The sequence below is a fragment of the Hirundo rustica genome, chromosome 4 (assembly GCF_015227805.2).
Source record: "Hirundo rustica isolate bHirRus1 chromosome 4, bHirRus1.pri.v3, whole genome shotgun sequence".
In the NCBI taxonomy this organism is placed as follows: Eukaryota; Metazoa; Chordata; class Aves; order Passeriformes; family Hirundinidae; genus Hirundo; species Hirundo rustica.
In genome coordinates, this window is record NC_053453.1 from 14,668,648 (window position 1) to 14,690,534 (window position 21,887).

General features: G+C 40.0%; 1 protein-coding gene across 1 annotated transcript in view; it reads left to right on the forward strand.

The window, feature by feature from the left end:
- Nucleotides 1-21,039, forward strand: part of LOC120751883 (sucrase-isomaltase, intestinal-like) — a 45,911-nt gene extending 24,872 nt beyond the window's left edge. Inside the window, exons 9-17 of the mRNA XM_040062373.2 lie at nucleotides 420-551; nucleotides 5,732-5,845; nucleotides 5,956-6,072; nucleotides 6,158-6,242; nucleotides 10,312-10,429; nucleotides 13,358-13,526; nucleotides 14,048-14,164; nucleotides 16,779-16,927; nucleotides 20,895-21,039. Coding sequence (XP_039918307.2) covers nucleotides 420-551; nucleotides 5,732-5,845; nucleotides 5,956-6,072; nucleotides 6,158-6,242; nucleotides 10,312-10,429; nucleotides 13,358-13,526; nucleotides 14,048-14,164; nucleotides 16,779-16,927; nucleotides 20,895-21,039 — 1,146 coding nt within the window. The remainder of the gene's footprint in view (nucleotides 1-419; nucleotides 552-5,731; nucleotides 5,846-5,955; nucleotides 6,073-6,157; nucleotides 6,243-10,311; nucleotides 10,430-13,357; nucleotides 13,527-14,047; nucleotides 14,165-16,778; nucleotides 16,928-20,894) is intronic.
- Nucleotides 21,040-21,887: the final 848 nt, after the last annotated feature.

The window sequence follows — 21,887 nt, forward strand, 5'->3', positions numbered from 1 at the left end:
TTGCTCAGAGTCCCATGCAACTTAACCTTGAATGTTTCTAGGGATGGGGCATTCACTATCTACCTGTGCAATGACCTCATTGTAAAAAATTCCTTCCTTATATCTAGTCTGAATCTACCCTCCTTTAGTTTACAACCATCACCCCTTGTCCTTTTGCTACAGACCCTACAAAAAAGTCTGACTCCAGCTTTCTTATAAGCCCCCTCTAGGTATTTAAAGGCTGCAGTAAGTTCTTCCTGGAGCCTTCTCTTCTCCAGGCTGAACAGCCCTATCTGTCTCATAGCAGAGGTGCTCCAGCCTCTCTGATCATTTTTGTGGCCCTCGTCTAGACTTATTCCAATGGATCCATGTCTTCCCTGTCTGAGAACTCCAGAGATGGACAAAGTATTAATGTAATTTTTTATTTTTAAAATGTTTAGGATGTCCAGCATTATGACATTGACTACATGGAACGTCGCCTGGACTTTACCTATGATAAAGTGAATTTTGCTGGTCTGCCAGAGTTCATGAAGGAGATGAAGAAGAATGGAAAGCATAATGTTGTGATTCTGGTAAATTAATGATGTTGCTAATTATTTCTCTGTTTATAAGAACTATTCACAGCATTGTTTTCATAGCAGTACTTAGGTGCTAACACATGTATACTAATGTAGCAGATTTTCCATTTTCTCATATGTTGAGAAGAGCTGAAGAAAAATTTCTCACAGATTTAATTTTTAAAATTGTTGTCTTTATTTGATATCTCTGTACCAGTATCACCTTGATACCAAAACATTAATTCTCTGTCACTTTTTCCCCACTCAGTCATGAGAAATTTTGCCTCTGAGTTGACATAGGATTGCTTTCATGCAATTCTTTCCCTGAAATGAACAAATTAATTTAATACACATACAAAAATAGCTGAATAGTGGAAAAAATCTATTCCTAATCACTCTGGAAGCTACTAGCTACAATTCATGTTTCCTTGTACTTACTTTTTATCTAAATTAATGCGAGGGATGACTACTTGTATGCACATTTGTGGAAAATGTATGTTGAACCTCTAACCAATACTGACATATAGCCAAATTAATTAATTTGGGTACACTTGAAAATTGGAGTTTTCCATCTTCCCCAGTAATTTTTTTCCAACAAAACTTGCTGTTTCTCTTCAACACTTGCCCATACATGTCCTTATGCCAAAATGACTCTGTCACAATAGCTAAGTGAGCACCAATGGTGGCAAGGAAACTGGAGACCAATTTAACTGAAATTTAGGTAAAGATGAAAATAAATTAAGAAATTAAATTAAATGCATTGATAAATTCACAAGATCTTGCTCTCCAGGGTCCCCCAGCAGCTTAGCAGTAGGAGGGCTGCACTCTCCAGAGTTCTCTGCAATTTGTTGCCCATAACTACTGGGGACAGGATAAGAAGAAAAGCACTTTAAATTGCAGCAGGATGAATTCAAGGCAAACATTAGGGTTTGCATGTCTGTAAGGTGAGCTGTGCAACAGACAGCTGCTGGGGCCAGGGTCCCTCCCCAGGTGGGTGCTGTGAACAGGTCCAGCAGATGCATCAAGCATGGCTCAGGCTGAGCTGACCCACAGCCAGAGGGTAAAGGAGACAATCCCTCAGAGTTCCTCTCAGGACTTTGCTGTAACTGTGGCTTTATAATCTGTTTTCTACCTTTCATTTGGGTACTACTGTCCTTATCTCCAACTGCCAGTCTCTTACCCTTCTATTTTCTTTTTTGATACACTGATTCAAATAAGTGTATTCTCCCTCACCATTTCTCTGCTAGGCTAAACAAACACATTTACCAACAATTATATTGATGGCTCATGCTTCTAAGGAGACCAGCATTCAGTTAATCCAACAGGTCACTAATGTTTGGACCCCAAGTCAATTCAGTCCTTTTAAAATAAGGGCTATGTTCCTCTTCTTGCCCTGGGGGTCCTGTCAAAGGCTTGTGGAGAGGGGGACTGAACAGCAGAGTCCTGAATTGTGGTACAGTTGCTCTTTCACTTGTGCTGCTGTATCTGGAGTCAAGATAAGCACAAGCTACTGCAGTTTCCTCCTCTAAAAATCACATTATCTTGTAAAATTGATAAAGGCAGAAGTGCTTCCCTCCTGTCCTTATTATTTTTTCTCACAGTTTGTTGTGAAGTTTAAAATAAGGCTGAGGATGATGGACTAGTCAGCACCACAGATAGCTGTATCAGTGTTTCCTTTTCAATTGGGAGTTTTTTGATAGTTTCTTTGAAAGCACCTTTTATTATTTGCCTAATCTTTTATTTGGTGTACTATAATTCCATTTACTACTAGGACCCTCAAACAAAACCATGCAACCCAAGTGATCAATTGCATATTGATAATGGAAACAGCAGTCTGTACAGTGAATGCTGCTTGCTAGCAATTTGTCCCTAAAGATACCTTCCCCTGGAGGTTCCATTCTGAGAAGCTCAGGGGTGCAGCAATGAAATCAGTTTTCATCAGTGAAGGTTCAAGGCACAGCGTTTAAATAGTAACAGGTTAAGTCACTTTGATGGAGAGAAACTTTAAGACAAAAATAGACCCAAATTAACTGGATACATCATTGTAAATAACTAAGCAGTAGCGAGCACAGAATCATTGCTATCAGGACTGATTGCTCTTTCTAACAGTTAGGCAGTTTAGACTCTCTGTAACCACAATACTGCTCTAAAAATTATCTAATTTCTTAGAGTTGTAACATTAAATACCACATATCTATTTATTGGCTTATCTCAAAACAGTTTGTAAAACATTTATGTAGGAGCGAAATACCAGGAGTTTGGGGTAACTCTTCCTATGAACTCTTGCCTTTCTGTAAATACATGGTCGTCATCTCTTCTTCAACAATGTTGCAATGTCTCCAGTTGTTCTGCACTTGCTACTGGGTATGAAGCTACAGGGAAGCAGTCATGCTTTAGTGGGTGAGCTACATTATCTTCTTCCACGTGAATTTAACGTCAAGCACATTTTTAAAGTCCTTTCAGTTTCTCAGGTGGCACATTCTGCAGCAGTGCAGGGAGGTGTTGCTATATAAATTCAGCTATTAGACAGATGCACGGAACATAGCAACTCCTAATTTATACAATGAACTAATGCAAATTATTCTTCCACTAACCTGCAACTAAGGCCTGTCTTCTGCTTTAGTTCTTTAGCCAAGCTTGTGAAAAAAGAACAAAAGCTGAGCCGGTCTGTCCTTCATTGTTCAAAAGTTAATGAGAAATATAGGTTGCACTGGTTCTGAAGTTTTCTATTTTCACTTTATTACAGTTGCTGACATCTCTGTCAAAATCTATCTGTTAGCATTCTTTAGTGATATAAAGTATTCCCCTAACCTGAGTTGAAAGCTGGAGTAGTGGTTGCATTCCCAAGTGATAGTGAAGCCAAGCTGGATGCAATCAAGGCAAGTGTAATCCAGTTGGATACTGAAAGAATTTTCTATTTAGATTCCCTTTGGGTAGTGACAGTAATGGGTGAGGTCCCCAAATATAGCAGGTTGTTGCCTCCCTCATGATGATTTCAGGAATTGGGCTCTGACTGTAGTCAGTTAGTGTCACGGAAGACTTCCAGTAAATGGATTTGGGGAATGGGTTCCATCTACCTCATCTCAGACCGCTTTGGTCACGAGCAAAGTGCAGATCCTGGCAGCCTGCCTGAGGATGGGACCCTGAACTCAGTCGTGCCAGCATCACTGGGGTGGCTGCTGCCGTACCAGCAGGAGTTCTGTTCCCCATGCTCGCACCCAATGCTGAGAGCTCTCTGTGATCACCTTGAGAGCAGCATGGCTCCGTTACTGGAGCCTCTAAGTGCAGCCCTTCGGCACTTCTCTCTGCTCATGAACAACATGCTCATGATTCAAAATAATGCTCAATATCTTTACATTTTTAAGTCCAATTGTGTGAGCTTTAGAGGCAAAAATTTCCAGAGTTTTTATAGATGTGCATCAAAATATATGTTTGGGGTGGGGTCACAGGTGGAAGTGCATCAATTTGGGTTCATGCTGGGTGCTCCCAGGTCTTTAGGCAGTCAGCTGGAGTTAAGGATGCTCAACACTTCCTCCCCAAAATGCTAAAAAGATGAGTGAAGATTTAAGAGGCATGAAACTTCTTCACCACAAACAACCCGTGCATGTACTGAGAGGTTTTGTTTTCTTTAGGGCAATAATAAACCTGCATAATGTATTAGATTTATGCACTGGAACAACCTTTCAGCTGAAGGAAACCATAAATTTGGATTAGGAGTAGCTAATTAAGCTGACTTCTTCTAGCCTTCAAGTCCCTTGAGAGACATCTTTACCACAATTATAAGATAATTATTGCAGATGGACAGTTTTATTTTTTGCAAAGTTGGACTGTTGAACAAGTTAAAAATGTAATGGACACTAATAGTCCTTATGCAGGTGACACTAGAGTAGATGAAGTTAAACAGAATTTTGCACTTAAAGTAGCTTTTGTTGTTGAGGCATGGAAGAATATACTTCCCTCACCAGGGCTATAGTTATCAGAGGGCTCTCAAGTAAATCAGGCAATTAATTTAGGTATTTAAGTGATATTTAAAACAAGCCTTTAAAGCAACTTAACCATTTAGGGTCTGATATTTTTTTCTTCTTAAGACATTTATTAGTTAGACTTCTATCATATTTTGATTAAAGTTCACTTAAATTATTGCACAAGCTATAACTGAGAGGAAGAATTGTTTCAATGATGTTTTTCTCCATCGTGTTTCATAACTGAAAGGTTTTGCCTAAAGCAGAACCCGAGGAAGTAAGATTTTCTAAGGAGAAAGTGAAGAATTCCCTTCTAAAATGGCTGCAGTGTTTATCTGTTCTAAAAAACACAAAGCAGATAGTTGCTTCCAATTACGGATGTATTGCAAAGTGCACTTACCACCTTTTGGTTGCAGCTGACTGCTGAGCAGAGTTGCAGAGTACCTTTTCATTCACCAGCATTTCAAATTATTCCTAACTTTTTACTTTCCAGCATGATGGGTGGGCCTCTAGCATCGCCAAGAGCTGATCAGGCTTGCTTTGGATGAGCTTGGTGGCTACTGGTGGTCATCCTGAGGCAGAGAAGTTGCTGGTGTCAATATCAGTGGCAGCAGTGGGAGGTGGTGACCATCCCAAGCAGTGGAAAGGGGCAGGAAGGACAAGCTGTGGGGTGTAAAATGCTGTGGTCTTGGTGCCTGGGGAGAGCAAAGGTGGTTTGGAATGGAGGGCTAACAGGGCCCTTTTGAGGCTGGATGTGCCCAACTTCAAGCCCCTTGAAAAATTTTAGTTATTCTAGCACTGAGCTGTTGATGCTGAGGCAGCTGGAATAAGGATTGCCTTGGAGGAAACCCAGAGGTGCTCAAGTGTGGAAAAGCCCAGTGTAGCACCCAGCCACAGCAGAGACCTTGGTGGGGGTGGGGGGGGAGGGAGGGAGTAAAATCTAGTGCCTCTAAAATAATTTGAACATAGAAAGTCTCATAAAAAATAAATATGAGGTTATTTAGTAAATTCACATTGCTTTTGCCTTGCACAAGAAATACTCATGACATATCCTTAATGACTTTTTCTAGATTATTATGTGCTCTCAACTCTTTATTAAATTTTAATGTGTTTTCTTCCAATATTTTTGCAATCAGCATTAAGAACATAATCCAAATTTCTCTAAAATATACAAATAGAAGAGTAATTTTACCTCTGGGATTTCAATAAAGGAAGTGTGATTGCTGTTTTCAGGACCCTTTCATAACCAAGGATGAGGAGCCAGGCACTTACAGACCTTATGAACTCGGCCAGGAAATGGGAGTGTGGATCAACAACTCTGATGGCGTGACTCCTGCTGTTGGGCGGGTTGGTTTTTTAATTTTGTGATGCATTTTGTCTAGTGCTGCTTCAAAACAATAAAGCAGCAGTGTAATAGAAATGAAAAAATAGCCAAGATTTACATTTGTAACCCCTAGGCCTGGCCTCCTGGAGATTCTGTGTTTCCTGACTATACCAACCCCAGGACAGTGGAATGGTGGACCCAGTTGTGTCTGGAGTTTAAGGATGTCCTTGACTACGATGGGATCTGGATTGTATGTCTCATTATATCTACCCTCCCCCACCCCTTCTTTAAAAAAAAAGAAAACGAAGATTTTCATGTCTTACTCTCTATTAAAGGATATGAATGAACCATCCAATTTCATGAGAGGCCAGTATCCTGGATGTGCTGATAATGAAATCAATAACCCTCCTTACACTCCTAGTAAGTAAAATAGTGTAATTTAAGTTTCATGAATTATTTATTATTATATTTTAATTTTATAATTAGATACGTTATAGTAAGATTAATATTATAATTTCATTGGTTTTTGTTTCTTTGGTTTTCTTGTTTGTTTGGTTTTCAACCTGGATAGGCTATATTTTAGGGGAAAAAAAAAATCCATTCTCTCATTTTCCATCTTTCCCTGCCTGTTTTGTATGTTCAGTTATGTATTTGTTCAAGACTCCAGTGGCTCAGCTTTGATGGAGTATCAAAAACCATCAGTTTCCTCTGTCCAAGGTTCTGCCTCATAACAGGACTAGAAAAATTTCCTTTCTTGCCATTCTCAGAGCAACTGGTTCACATCAGAAAAAGGGCAAGAAACCTATATACTGTAACTCAGCTATGGACTTATGGAGGGAGTGACCCTTCTGTCCTGCCACTGCTAGTCTCAGAGATGGGCAGTCTCTGCCTTCTCACAAACTATGACAAGGGACATAGCATCTCCCTGGTGCCTTAGTTTAATACATTTCCTTTCTCTTAGGAAATAAATTTTCACTGTGTTACTAGAAAAGGGCTAAAAATAAATGTTAAAATGTCTAAGCCTATGGGAGACTTACAGGAATGGGAAAATCTCTTCCAGTACCTGAGTTAATGATATGCTCATTCTTCCCCAGGAAGCCATGAGTACCTGTGATTATTGCCAGTGGCGTGGCAGTTAATCCAGCCAACATTTCCCCAGAAAGCCCAGCTGCCTGAACAATGTTAATATGCAACAGGAAGCTGATACATGAAAATTAGAGTATTGGCAGTGGAGTATTGGAAATATCTCCTTTCTCCCTTCAGGCTTTTGTACTCTCATGACAATTCTAAATTTTCTTTATTAATTTGCAATTTATTTTTTTTAACTTTGAATGTAAGAGAAACTTAAACATAACAAAAGCATTAAAATATTAGAGATTGTAAAATTTTGAAAGCAGAAGCAGAGATTTTAATGATGATTTTGGTGTTTGCTCTCTTTGTGGGGTAAGCATTCCATACTGACCCTGTGGGTCTTGACCAAAGCCCAAGAACTGATGAGAATTTCCACCTTTGCCTTAAATTAGCATTATTTTTTGTCAGCCTTCAGAGCTACAAAGAAGATGTGAGAGACTGGGTAAACTGGCCAGAAGAGCAGAGCTCCTTTTACATCCCAAATTAAGGACTGAGAGTGAACCCATGCAGTGGCTTCTGGGCCATGCAGCTGAGCTTTGTGAAGGTTAGCATTGAAGTCAGAGCCACTAGAAGGGACTCAGACCTAGAGGCCTACAGGACGTGCGAGGACACTGAGAGATACTGAAGTGTTTTGAGCCCAGTTTCTCTGACTGACTCATGCACATATGCCCCTGCTTCTGCTTGTGACTCACAGTGTTAGAATGATATCATGGAATCATAGACAGGTTTGTGTTAGAATGGACCTTCAAAACCATCTTGCTTCAGCCCCGCTACCATGGACAGGGACACCAGACCAGGTTTCTCAAAACCCTATCCATCCTGGCCTTGAACACTTCCAGGCATGGGGTATCTGGACTGTCTGTTTCAGTGTTTCACCACCCTCACAGGAAAGAATTTCTTCCTTGTATATAATATGAACCTATTCTCTTGAAACCATTACCCTCTGTCCTATCACTCCATGCCCTTTTAAAAAGTCCCCCTGCAGGTTTCTTGTAGGTCCCATTTAGGTACCACAAGGCTGCTCTAAGGTCTTCCCTGGAGACTTCCCTGGTACTGGTCTCCCTTCTGCAGCCAGGAGCCCCCGGCATTACATCCCAGCATGCAGAGGATCTATTTTGAACCAGTGTTAAGGGCTTTCTTTTCTATTTCACTTTATAGAATAGGTGCATGTTCTTAGCTGTCCACACCCTTGACTTAATGTAGGTGTGAGAGGTGACCTAAGCTGTTTGGTCCAGTAAGACATTAGGACCTTCCTGGGTTTAGCAGAGTTTTGGGAGCTCACTGTTGTCTTTGGTGATTTCTCCTGTGCAAGTCCCAATCTCCGAGCCTCAGGCTTTTTTGTCAGTGTAGCCTTCAACCTCCTTCTCTAAGTTTTATAGCCATGATTACACCTAACCATGGTTTGAACTTCTAAAGCCAGATGTCCTTCAAATCAATTTTCTATAAAACACTTTATATTGAAGATTAATACGCAATTGTAAAATAATCAGTATTACTGAGGCAGTATGCAAAATACTCAGAATAAGAATAAAGCATGAACCTGTGATTCATGTGGTAGCATTTTCTCTCCTATCCCACCTTAAATTTATGGGGCTAATAATCAAGAACCACTGGGACATTAAGTGTGACTTTCATCAGAAACTCAGTGTCTTCTTCAAAGACGTATCGGTCAAAGCTACTTGGAAATTGTCTATAAATTATTTCTGACGTAAATCACCCACACTGGTGCCTTTGTGTCTAAAGATCCAAACACAAGGATTGTAGCTGTAGTGGCACAGCAGGGCTGAGAGGCTAATGGGGTTTCAGGTACAGAGAAATTGTGATAATGAACTGCGACCATACAGGAAGTGTGATTAGGCAGGGAGATTGCTCGTTAATGGAGAAATATTTACAGTAGTGCATGCACCTAATTAAGCATTTAAAAAAAAAGAATTTTTGAGGATTCATATTCTTTTTTATTTTGAGAGAATTTTATAAGATTTGCAACTCCATCTCTAAAAATAAATATAATGTCTCAGTTTGGAAGAGAGATGTTTGCTAAGGAAGGCAGGAGCCTCCCTTGGAATGGAAAATGTAAACCCTTTCCCTCTGAATTGTTATAATTTTGAAATTAAGGGGCTCTCAGGCAAAGATATGAGAATAGGAATAACAGTGTTTTACTGGTAGGTATAATAAAGCAAGCAAACACCAACCACAGCATTAACAGCACCACAAACCCAGCGATCCCCGCTTGGCCGCAGGCGCTTTCCCCTTCGGTGCAGTTCTGCTCACAGCCGCCAGGGGCGCTGGGGGCTCCCGGCGGGCAGGGCGGGTGCGATGATTCCCCCGCGGCTGCAGGGGGCGCTGTGGCGCGGGCTCGGGGAGCAGGGGGCAATGGCGGCTCAGAGGGAGGAGAGGCTGTGCTTCACAAACCCTGGGGCAGCCGATCGCCGTGCCCCAGCAGGACTCTCGGGAGCAGCAAGCTGGGACAGCAGGACATCTCGGCAGGCAGGGGGTGCGGGGCTACAGTGCAGCAAAAGCTCAGAGCAGTGCCAGAGAAGCCATAAGGGTGGGGCAGTGGCGGCCCGGCTCCCGTCCTCCTCCAAAGCCGAGAGAGCGCTAGAGAGACACAGAGCGAGAGAAAGCGCGCAGCTGCTCCAGCCCCGTCCTTTACCTTTACACCCGATTCTCCCGGTGTCTCTGCCCCTCAGAGAGAAGCTCCCAGATAAGAGAAGTGCAAGGAGACGCCCCCCTCCCCTGAGCTTGATTGCTCCTTTTGTTTTTTTAAGTACCCAGTCATTAATGTTTCCTTGCAGCTGGAGAAAATTCCCTAATAGGAACAAAAGGAAAGAAACCTAACCCCCAACAAATGTATAAACATCTGTCCTGCCCAATTCCTGTTGAACTTCATGTGGCATTTTCATGGTGGTTACCTGAAGAGGATGGAAAATTTTTTGCACCAAATGGGCTTTGCCAGCAGCTTTTTGATACGGGACCAAAGACCAGGAAACAATATTTTTGCAGTTAACTAAAATTTGTCATTGTGTAAAATAATATATTCTTAATTCAGCATAGCAGAAATTTTCTTTCTGTTACTTACTGAATACATGATACCTGTACAGATGTTTTGAATTATTGGATATAGAACTTGAAATCAATTATGAGTGTTTACTCAGTCCTCTCCTCTCTCCAAGGACGCATGCCTGTCTGCAAGCAAGTATTTGTGGCTATGTGCTAACCTCTAATCAGTGCAGGTCCAGTACTTCAGCATTTCCTCTTCCCAAATGTTTTGGTGTTTTCACCCCTAAATGTGTAGAAATGTGAAGAGATTGAATTGTGATATGGTATATGATTTTACAGTGGTTTGTATCATTCTCAGGAATCTCTGATCGTTCCCTGGCGGAAAAGACACTGTGTCCTGACTCCAAGACTTACCTTGGAGACCATTACAACACACACTCTCTCTTTGGCTGGGCACAGACAGAACCAACTTTCAAGTGAGTTTTCTAAATATTTCTTATCAGATTTCAGGTGATTAAAATGCATTTAAAAAGCCACTGATGTTACCTGGAAAATCTGTAATAGTATTTGATAAGAAACAGACCCATGTTTCATTTTATTGTTTGCCATTTAGTAAGAAGTTTCAAGAAAGGAGAACCTTGGAACAAGGAACAGGATCCTTTCTAATTTTACTTTTCTCAGCTAAATCAGGATATAAGTGTAGGGTCAAACTTTTCAGCTGCTGCTTTTGTATATCTAGAAGAAGATGCTCCTGTGCTCTGTTAGAGCTTCTCACGAGCGTTTGCAGCAGAAGCAGCCTTGTGTGATGTCAGGGCTATTTATCTGTCCCTTCGCTATTGTGGTAGAGGAGTTTCTGTCACTGTCATTGGAGAATCCAAACTGTACAGATCCCCTGGCTGCTTCTGGAGCTGCCTCTGGTTCCTGGCAGGCAGTGTTTTGCAAATTGGCTTAGGGCTCTGTTGGTTCAGGAGGTCAGGGGTGCATTGCAGCACAGTTGCTGTCAGCTACTGTAAAACTCATTTTGCAGCTGGGAAGCACTCAAAACCAGCTTATGCAGGCAGACTGTTGCTGTGGAAAGCTAGCTGTTGGAATAAATGAAATGGCAAATCATGCCTTTTCCAGCAGGGATTGAGCTAAAACACTGGGAAATTTATTACCACAATGGAAGAGCCAAAGCAGGGGTCTATGTGTGGCCTGCTTTAGCATTTAGCACTCATTTTCAGAACCTGGATTCTGATAGCATCCAGAGGACATGGTTAAGCGAGCCTAATTCTGGTGTTTTTTATATGCCAAGTCCAGGGCAAGGGAAGCCCTGGGAAAAACCTGAAGTAATTTGCCAGCTCTTACAGGCCTGGCTGAAGCACGGTTCTGCTTTTGAGAGAAAGAACAGGAAGGTCTCGAACCCTGGACTTCTTACCATGGTTTATGGGCTCCTATTCCCCAGTCTTTGAAGAGATCCTCCCAACAAACTTATTTTGCTTGTCCAAGTGTGGACAAGACCACCAAAAGTATATGTAGAGGTTGACTTTGCTGCAAAGCTGGAAAACTTTGGTGAAGTATTTTTTATACATATTCATTTGGGTTTCTCAAATACATTTCTTTTCAAGGCTGGTTGTATATCCTTTCTGCAGTCATATTCTGCAGAATATATTAAATTAAATTACTGACAGGAATATTTAGCACCCAGCATCAATTGCAGGATATTGGATGAAAATGAATGACAACTTCATAATCATATTAAAAATCCCCCCAATTCTAAGAGTTATTCTAAGGCAGACAGAGAATAGGAAGTGGGTCATCTGGCCTATGTCAAATGGTTTGAATGTTAATACATGAACTAGCAGCAATCAGTTTGTGCATAGCTTAATGCCAGGAGTTATTTGCACATGATATTCTGTAAATAATTTAAATGAACAAATGCATTTGACAGTATTAGGACCTGTTCTGCAGTGGTTTGCAAAAGACTGAAATTATTCAATAAATTACTTGTTACAAATTGTTTATGCAGCTCTGGATCATAGCTGAGTTGATCTGATATTGCCCTCATTGGCACCTGTATTTGCAAATGGAGCCAAAGACAGCCAGAGGAGAGCACTCCTGCTCAAGACATCCGTGAAAGGCTCCAAAGTAACATTTATACAAAGCACACCAAGTCTTGTGCAATTATTGGCCCAACAGTGCACCTGCGGACCAGAACCAGAAGGACCCTCACTGTTCAAGAATTGCAGCTCTTGCTGCATATGGCCCCTAAGGTTAATGCATTCAGCCTTCCATGAAAGCTGTTGGGGTTTTTTGCTTCAGAAACAAGTGCTGAAGCACTTTAAGTCTCTGTGCCATTACAGACACAAGAGCAAACACTGGGCCATTATGAATCCGGGTGAAAGAACTCTTGATGAAATCTCATTGAGAAAAGGGAGAAGGAAGTAGATGGTGAACAACATGATTAATATTTCATGCTAGAATTTCCCAGAGAATCTAAATTGTGTTGCCCAAATAGTATTAAAGCAGAGCTGAAGCTGAGTTCCTGCAATATAAAATACTGCAGTTTATACTTAAATGCAAAGAGGAGTTTTGTAATGGATTTGTTAGTAAGGAAAATTCCTTGATTTTCTGGTGATGCAGCAAAATTATTTTCAAAAAGCAAAGATAAATTCATTATCTTTTTGATAGTTTATTGAAAAATTTATTATCAATCATATGAATTAATTAAATTCATACTGCTAATTCTGTAATGAAACCTCATGAATCAAAAAAGACAGGAAACCAGAGAAAATACTACAAGGTTGGGGTGGCATTTTGAATGATTTGTTTGTTTTCAAAACAAACAGGTTTGTTTTCTATTTTGAGTATTTATTTTTTATAAGATGTTTATATATAATTTTGGTATTTTTGTGTGGGGTTTTTTGTTTGTGTTTTTGTTTGGTTTTGTTTTGGTTTTGTTTTGTTTTTGTATTTTGTTGGGTTTTTAATGTTTTTAATTCCTGGGTATTGGATATTTATTTACCAACACAAATCTCTAAATAAATCCTGTGTTTAAAAAAATACCTATTATATTGGTTTTTAGGAACTCATTGGACACTTAATTAAATACACTAGTATAGAATTTTCATTTTGAGACAGTGCTGAGAATAAATTAAACACAAATTATTATTTAGGAAGATTGAAAATACATGAGACAAGTTGTTTAGTGAATCAGAGAGGTTTGTTTGTTTGGTTGGTTGGTCACTGTGTAAATCTTCCTTTTATTTGCAGTTTTGCAGCCACATTTTCATGTGAGTAGGGAGTAATAATTTTTTCATGAATAATACTTTGTCAGATAAAATTGTGCCTGAACACTCAGGTTGATAATAAGATGTTTTGATTGCTGTTCTTGTTTTTGATGATCTTGTTGCATTTCTTTGCAGTGTTGTCCAGCAGGCAACTGGAAAGAGGGCATTTGTCTTGAGTCGGTCCACGTTTGTTGGCAGTGGGAAGCACAGCGCTCACTGGCTCGGTGACAACTTCTCACGGTGGAAGGATCTGCGCCGCTCCGTCATTGGAATCCTGGAATTCAACCTCTTTGGCATTCCCTATGTAAGTCTGGTGTCCTCTAGGCAGGTGCTGGCTTAGACACAATATCGCTTCAAATTAACTCAAATGCTTTCTGAAACAAGCCGCTTGAGGAGGCCAGCAGTAACAGCCTCCACAGCCTAAGGAACTGCAGATTAAAAGGCTAAATGTCAGTCTTGGCTGCTGAAGGGAAACAAAAACAGCACTGCAAGATTTGGACTGACTTATTGTGTGCCATGCAAAACCAATCTCTTTGTATTATGTATTCTATGATTAGGGCCCCTTCATAAATTTCTGGGTTTGCAAGTTGGGATGGAGAATTTGTAGAATTATTGAAATACAGGCAGATCTTCCACAGTGAACTTAGTGCTCTAGGAGACAGTACAAACTTCAGTCACTGAAAAATTGGATCATTACAGAGCATTCTTATAAAGTAATTAGAAACAGAGATCTCTTTCCAAAAATTATTTTTATTAGCAAATTTCTGTAGTCTCTCATTTTTGGGCCTCAGTCAGACTCACAAACACAATTTTATTTTTCCTTAGATTGGTGCTGATATCTGTGGGTTTAACTACAACACTACCTACGAACTCTGCCTGCGCTGGATGCAGCTTGGCTCTTTCTATCCATTTTCCAGAAATCACAATGCAGAGGGAAACAGCGTAAGTAAACAAAGTTACATAAAGCTGTAGCCTATGGTTACAGTTGTGTGGACAGTGATTAGTATTACTTTCTACAGAATTAACCTGCCATTCTTGGGTAAACTGGAACAGTGGGTGAAAAAGAGTGCTGCACCGAGGGCAGGAATTACAGTGAAATGTAAATTTTTCCCATCCATAATGTAAAGATAACATAGAAATGCTGGTCTTCTCACACTGTTGGTAAAATTCATCTGTTTCATCTTTTACCTGCTGAAGCCCAGGTTTTATTTAAGAGCCAGTGAGGGTCATTGTATCTTCCTACTCCGTTGATTGCTACAACTTCTCTTTTAATACTTCTGTAATTATAGTAAGTATTGCAGGGAGGGGAGAGAGATCATTATACACCATCTTTGCTGTTTAAAAGCAAGTTACAAACATGTGACAATTCCAAGGAGAGGCGCCAGTGACATCATTATCAGCCAAGAGACAACCAAGACCAGAAAAGGCTAATGAGCCCATGAGATGAATGAAAAAGTGCAGCCTTAGTCCAGATACATGCCCTGGTTTCATCAAAACTCATTTAAAGACTTGTTGCAAACAGAAAGAAGTATCAGGTAATTTTTAGCTAAGAAGTTTGAAGGTCTTGCAGCCTTTGTAATTATTCTGTGTCTATCTGCAACTGTGATGAAATGGTTCTGCTTGTTCAATAAATGTTTGGGTTTTTTCCTTCTGTAAACTGATCTGTGCAATGCTGGAACTCAGGTTATTTGCTAACCTTAAGTTTCTTTGAAGTTGCATCATCAAAATGCTGCAACATTTACACTCCCAGGAAGACATTTGTCTCTACATGAAAGTATGATGAATGTTCAGCAACTGGGCAAATGCAGGAATAATAAACTATAGTACTATCATTGAGAGGGTCAGGTATTAGGCTGTAGATCCCTGAGGTATTTCTTTGTAGGAGAACAAATGTCTGTGAGGTATTAGCTGTTGTGAAACATTTTCTATTTGCCTCTCCACTTAAGTTAGAGGTGTGTGTATATATATATGTATGTATGTATGTATGTATGTATGTATGTATGTATGTATGTATGTAGTTTCTTGGCCCTTTGAGCATGCAAACAGTCTGACCTGGGTGAGTGGATATCAATCTCATATGTACAATTCAATAAACAAGAAGAGAGCAATGGGTCTATATGATGGGTGCTGCAAATCAGAGATATATTTTGTTTTATTGGATTACTTAAATCCATTTGAAATATCATGTTCAGGGAAAGAAATGAACAGGCATTTTGCGTGACTCAGCATCATCTAAGAAGTCTGACTGGGATTTTTTGTGAAAGTAAGCAGTGTTTGTACAGTGTCAGAACACTGGTAAAAATATAGTGCCATTTTTGAAATAATAGATAGATGCTCTGGAGCTCAGAGCCAGCAGGGAGTATTCTTAGTGAGTAATTCTGACATAAACATAATAATGGTGAAATTTTACTTAAATATTGTATTTAATTAACATTAGGTTAGTGTTAAAATAAAATCTTAAATACCCACTTTGCCTAATTCATTGGGTATTTCAAACAGTTTAATTAATATTTTTCTTGTCTGAAAAGCACTAGATAATATAAAAAGCTTTGTTACTTCTGTTACTTTTGTGTTTCATTATCCTTGGATTTCATCATATAGTCTTCAGCTTTAATGAGAAAATTGAGTGCTCTGGAAAGATTTCATGAAGGAGCAAGGGAGCCATGTGATTCATAAGCTGACTGTTTAGCACTGGAAAGGTTGACAGGAGGAATTAAAGGAGATATAACTCTCCCATATCAGCACTGCTCTTGGGTGCGTGCTCTGCCTGCCGAGTGAAGAGAGTCGAGGTTGTGTTGGAGTAAGACCAAAGCCAGCCAATGAGTACAGACAGACTGCTCCAGCCCTCCAACCTGCCCTCCTGGTGGTGGGACCCAGGGCATGCCCTGTCTCACAGGGGAGCTCGCTGGCAGTGAGGAGCTGAGGGGCACTGCTGATGTGTGCGTGTACTGTCTGTCAGGGCATCCTAAAATGGGGCCCACAGGAGAAGTCGACTTTCCTGAATGGATGAAATGTTTTCTGTACCACACACAGTGACTTTGGTAACACCTGTTGGCTTCAGCAGGGTTATGAATTTACTCTTTTAAGTAGACTTGCCTTTGTATTCATGACCAATGAACTTATGCATTTGACTTTTTTGACTTTTATGCAGATTATCAGTCTTCCTTTTTTCCTGTGTCTGAAAGGGCTTGCATCTCCAGGAAATACTAATTTCTAGATGCAGGGTGTCTGTTCCTGAGCACAGGCATGGAGCCCCAGCTTCCCTCTCCTCACGAGGTTAGAGGTGGCTGGAGAGGGCTCACATATATTGTGGTGGGGCCTGGTCTTTTTGAACTCACTGGAATTTTTCAAGTTCAGAATTTTATACAAATTTTAGTTTGGGAATAATGGATGTTGTTCTTAATATATCTTGCAGTTTAGAAATGAGTGCTTTTTCTTATTTAAACACTCACTTCTGTAGCAGCCAGTGCCAGCCACAGCTCTCCTTACATTGCACACGGCTTCTCTGCTGAGTTTGTTTCAAAGCTCAGTACAAATCTAAGCTTTTCCTCAACAGGAACAAGACCCAGCCGTGTTTGGAGATGCTTTTGCCAAGATATCTCGTGCTACTCTTCGGATCAGATACTCCCTGCTGCCATACTTATACACCCTGTTCTACGAGTCTCACGTTCACGGAGGCACGGTGGTGCGGTCACTGATGCACGAGTGAGTTGGGAGTCTCTTTTTTATTGTCATTTGCTCACAAAGTAGTTGAGCTCTTATGTATGTATTGGTTGATATCCTTAGGAGAATAATCACAGTATTATTGCATGCTCTCTTTTAAAAGAACAGTTGAATAGTTAAATCAATCAAGTTATATGCACAAAGATAACTCTTAATATATGAAATTAATTTCCATTAATATATAACCCGTATTTGTTTCCAGTGGGTAGAAAAAGACAAGAAAGAAGAATTCTGAAATTTTTAGTCTTAGGGATATATATAGATCTTTTTTATTTCAAAACTGAGAGTCGCATACCTGTGTTTTCTATATTTGAATGAAATGAGTGAAATCTGTATTCTGATCCAGAATGCTAAAAGACCTCATACAGAGAGTCCAATGATCCATAATATTTGGGTTTTTTCCAATTTAGCACTTGCATCTGCATGGTATCTATGAAACCCACATCTGTGTCCACAAATTGCACAGAGAAAACAGAGATAGAGATGTTTGAGTGTAGAAGCAGGTGCAAAACTGAGATTAATAAATGCAGACTGAAAAGCCCCTTTGAAAATTAAACTCAGATTTTTGGAACAACTAATTTTTTCTTTTTGGAAGAAGCAGAAATGCAGCTGAAGTTTAGTTTCCCCATCCTCATCTTTTAATTTGTTTTTTACCTGCTTTTGGTTAATTTTCTACTTCAGAATGCTTTATGCAAAGACTTGGGCAAAGGGAGTGCGAACAATACATAAGAAAGCCTGAAGCTCTGACACAATTTCATTCCATTGGTGCAGGCTATGTCATAGACTGTTTAATGTTCTTTTTTCCCCTTTAGGTTAAAAACATTCTGGTTAAAGGGTAAGGCCTTTTTTGCAAATTAAACTGAGGTTAATCTTAAGTGCAGACCATTCAGGTGTGGAAATGATATGCACAAAATCTGTTTTGTTTACTCAGCATAATGGTTAACTGATAAATTTTAAAAATAGTATCCCTCTTCTTCCTATTTAACAATGCCATTTTACTGGATAGAATTAGTGAGAATTTTATAGGTGCTCATAACTTAAAATTGGCTGTATGCTATTTAAACTATTTATTTTAGGTCTATTTTTGCTTAATGTGATTTGTGTTAATATTGGAAATGCCCAAGTTAATTTTGGCATTAATATTAGCTAATCTCTGCTAATACAGAATTACTTTAGTGTCATTAAAGCTGGCTTTCTGACCATTACCGGCATACCTGTACTCTAAGTGGGCCATATCCACATTGGCAAATTTCCAAATTTGCTTCGATTAGAGTTGTAGTGTGGTCTTGGATGTACCAGCAGAGGCTTCTGTCAGGTGAAACTGAGCTGAGAGGTTAACTACAGACACTGATGGGAGCTTAGTCAGCAGGACCAGAGTGGTATTACTAGGAAATAAAACCTCTCATATAGGGTAGGCATCAGGAGATAACACAAACTTGTTTCCTTTCCCAGTGCCCCATCTGACACCCTAGTGCTAATGTTGCCGTAGCTAGAACCTAAAATGGCTTAGAAGTGTTTCTTACTACTGCTAGTTAATTCTGGTTACTATTCACTGGTTATTCACTGTTATTACTAAGTGTGTATTTCTTACTATTTCTAACTAATACTAAGCAGTTTGGTAGTGGGTCTGCCCAGGTAGAGAAAGTGACCCAGATGCTAACAAGAGGAGAAATGTGGAGTTTTGAGAAAGAGAACTGAAACAGAATTTTCAGTGTATGGATGATGGAAGCTTATATCAGCCTTGCCTCTTTCTTGTAAAAAACACAAAGGAAAACTAAAAAACTCCTGCATTAATTTTTCAGGTGAAGTTCTTACAAGTTCAGAGTCCTCACCATGAAAACAACTGTACCCAGGCAGGGAGTCTCCAAGCAAGAGCTATTTCATGTGGACATTTCATTCCATTTTGAACATTTAGGGGCTCGTTTCAAGTGACAAACAGGAACAACATCCCAGTAGATTCTTTTAAGTGCATTTGATGCTTTGGAGGCTTTTGCTCTGTAAAGCAGAGGTGTCGATATCTCAGGTGTCCAAAAAAGACCGTGAGGTGGCAATCCATTAGTGGAAGGGAAAGTTGTGTTTAATGGCTAACCAGGGGGGAAATATGACAGAAAAGAGGCCAGCATCTAACCAGAGGAAAGAGTAGATGGAATTAAATACCTTTCTTAGATGACAGCATGCTTTAATGGCTTATATTCTCAAAATAGGAAAGTTCATTTGTTCGCTGAATTTGTGCTAGTGGTTGCTATAATTGCAAGAGAAAATTGTGCTGAGTTAAAAAGTGAGAAGCTTGTTTCCATGTACAAATACAATTGAGTCTTCTTTTTTCATAATTTCTAAATCAGATTTTTGTCCTGCAATCTCCCACAACAAAATAGATTTTATTACTATTGCAATTTTATTACAGTGAAATTGAAAATACAGAGAACCTATTGAGAAGACAAGAAAAACTCAGATTTATATTTCAAAAACTTTAGGACAAGGTAATTTATCAAAAACCATAATCTGCCGTAAACATTTGCAACGTATTATGTCAAAATACAATAATGACCAAGATTAGGGTGTCCAAAAGAGCCACTATTCTGGACAGAAAAAGCAACTGTGAACAAATTGAGATTTCTTTCAAGCAGAGCCCAAGGTATGCCTTCAAGAACATTTTAAGTTCCATGTACTCCCCTAAGTTTGCAATATTTTAGTAATCTGAGCACTCAAGAGGTGTCTTTTTATTGCCAAGTTATCTTCACTTATTTGGGGAAATTTCTGTAAGCCTGGGCTGGGTGCAGTGTGTGCCTTTGCCCTGGGCAGGCAGGGTGCCAGAGCAGGGCACTGACACTGAGCCACTCTGCTCCAGCCAGTGTTCAACAGAGGCCTGGCTTTAGACAGGGGCAGCTGCAAAGTCCATGAAACAGAGTCAAGGAATTTTTAAACAAGGAGTTTATACGTCCTTAGAGAATAATATGTAAATATGCAATAGCCAGTGTGAATTTGTCAAAAATGCATGCAAACCAGACCAGTTGCCATCTGTGACAAGCCAGCTGTTGGAGGGGCAAAGGGCAGAGGAGTAGCAGAAGTCGGGAGGTACAAGGTACCTTGATTTTTGGAGGATTTGAAATATGGATTTTTTGTCCATGTAACATTCTTATAAGAACTAGGATCCATTAATTATTTCCTCAGGAAGAGACTTACAGATGATGGAAGACCTATTTAAATTGTCAAGGTTTTTGTGCTGGATGAAAGGAGGTTCCTGAGTTGGGAAGGATCTCTCTTCTTTGCCAGGTGCTATTTAATATTTTCATTAGCTGATGCACAGCTAATGAGATCTCTAATAGAGATCTCTTCCAAAGAGAAGGCAGGTGATGCCAAGCAAACGGGACTGTGAGCTTTCTAGAGAACATGGTCAGAATCCAGAACAGTTTTAGTGCATTGAGTAAAATGGACTGAATTCCACAGGTTTTTCATCCATTCAGGAGAGGCAACTAAAAAGTACAATATGTATGAGCGTTGCTCTGTGTTTGTCTTGTGAACAATTTCAAATGTAAGTCTGTGAACGGTGTGGGAGGCCAAATCCAAGGATTTTCACAAATGCTTTAGATCCTAGAGCACAGTGTTTTTCCTCTGCATTCCCTCTCCTGGGCCTGGCCCCTATCCTGCTCATTGGCTCCCACAATGAAATCTCAGCCCACTGAACAGAACTGTTTCCCCACTGTTGGTATTCTGAAAAGAAATCAGCTTCATCATTTTGTGAGAGTTCTATCTGCTCTGAGATTGTAGGTACTACTAAAATATCTGAATCTCTGTCCGTCTTTTGGCATTCCCTCAATCAGGAAAAATATTTGGCTGTGTTGAAGGATACTTTGAGGAAGCAGATTTCTTGTCACAGTGAGTAATATGAAAATATTTGGCAAATTCAAATGACTATGAATTAACATTGTGTATTTCACTTTCAAAACAGATTTACCTCTGATCAGGAGACTCATGGAATAGATACTGCCTTCCTTTGGGGACCTGCCTTTATGATTGCTCCTGTTCTTGAAGAGGCAAGTACTGTAATTAAAAATGCCATCATACTGGAAAAAAAAGAAACTAATGTTGCTTAGGGCATTGGATGACATTCAGAGCATGTTTGCTCATATCCATCCCTTTCTAATGTCCACTGTCAAAGCTTGCAGAACATATTTCTGAGCAGCACAGACAGTACAGAGCTTCTCAGTAGTTGAAGTGGGAGGATGAAAGTGAGGGCCTACCCTTTTCCTTTTACTCCAGGTGAGGAATAGATGTAAAGAGGCTGGATGCTGCTCCTCACGTGCTCCTGTTATTGTGCTGGCAGCACTCTCCAAGGACACACACAGAGCAGTAATTGTCGAGCTAGGAAGAAACACACAGATATGAAAGCAAACTGGTTTCCATATTACTGCTCACCCACAGTGTTTTGGAACTGCAGCATCTCAAGGGCTGTGGGAGGAGTTTCCCAGCATCACAGGCAAAGGCAGTCATTATGGAAACAATAGTGACAATGTAAGCTGCTAACAGGACAGGTTGTAAAAAGCAGCATTTTCCTCTGCTGTGCTGGGCACCGTACTGGGGTCATGGCTCTTGCTGCTTGGCTGCAGAAAGGGTATGTTTCTCTCCTTGCCCACCACTGACTGCTGGCAGTACAAGGGAGGTATATCTGGGTAGATTTAAGTATTTGCATGTAATGTATCCTAGTGCTTTTTGCAATCAGCATGCTGCCAGAATATCTGATGTATTTCTAGATGTTGCTGATGATCAAACATATAAACAGGACACTGTTATTCACCTTGTTTTTTTAACCAACCCTTTTGTCTCTGTGAATTTAATATAAATTGAATTCTAAAACCATTCTGACCCCACTGAGGCACTTCATTAATCAGTCTTTTATCTTCAGACTCCCACAGGTTTCTAATAGCTGATGAGTAGAAAGAAG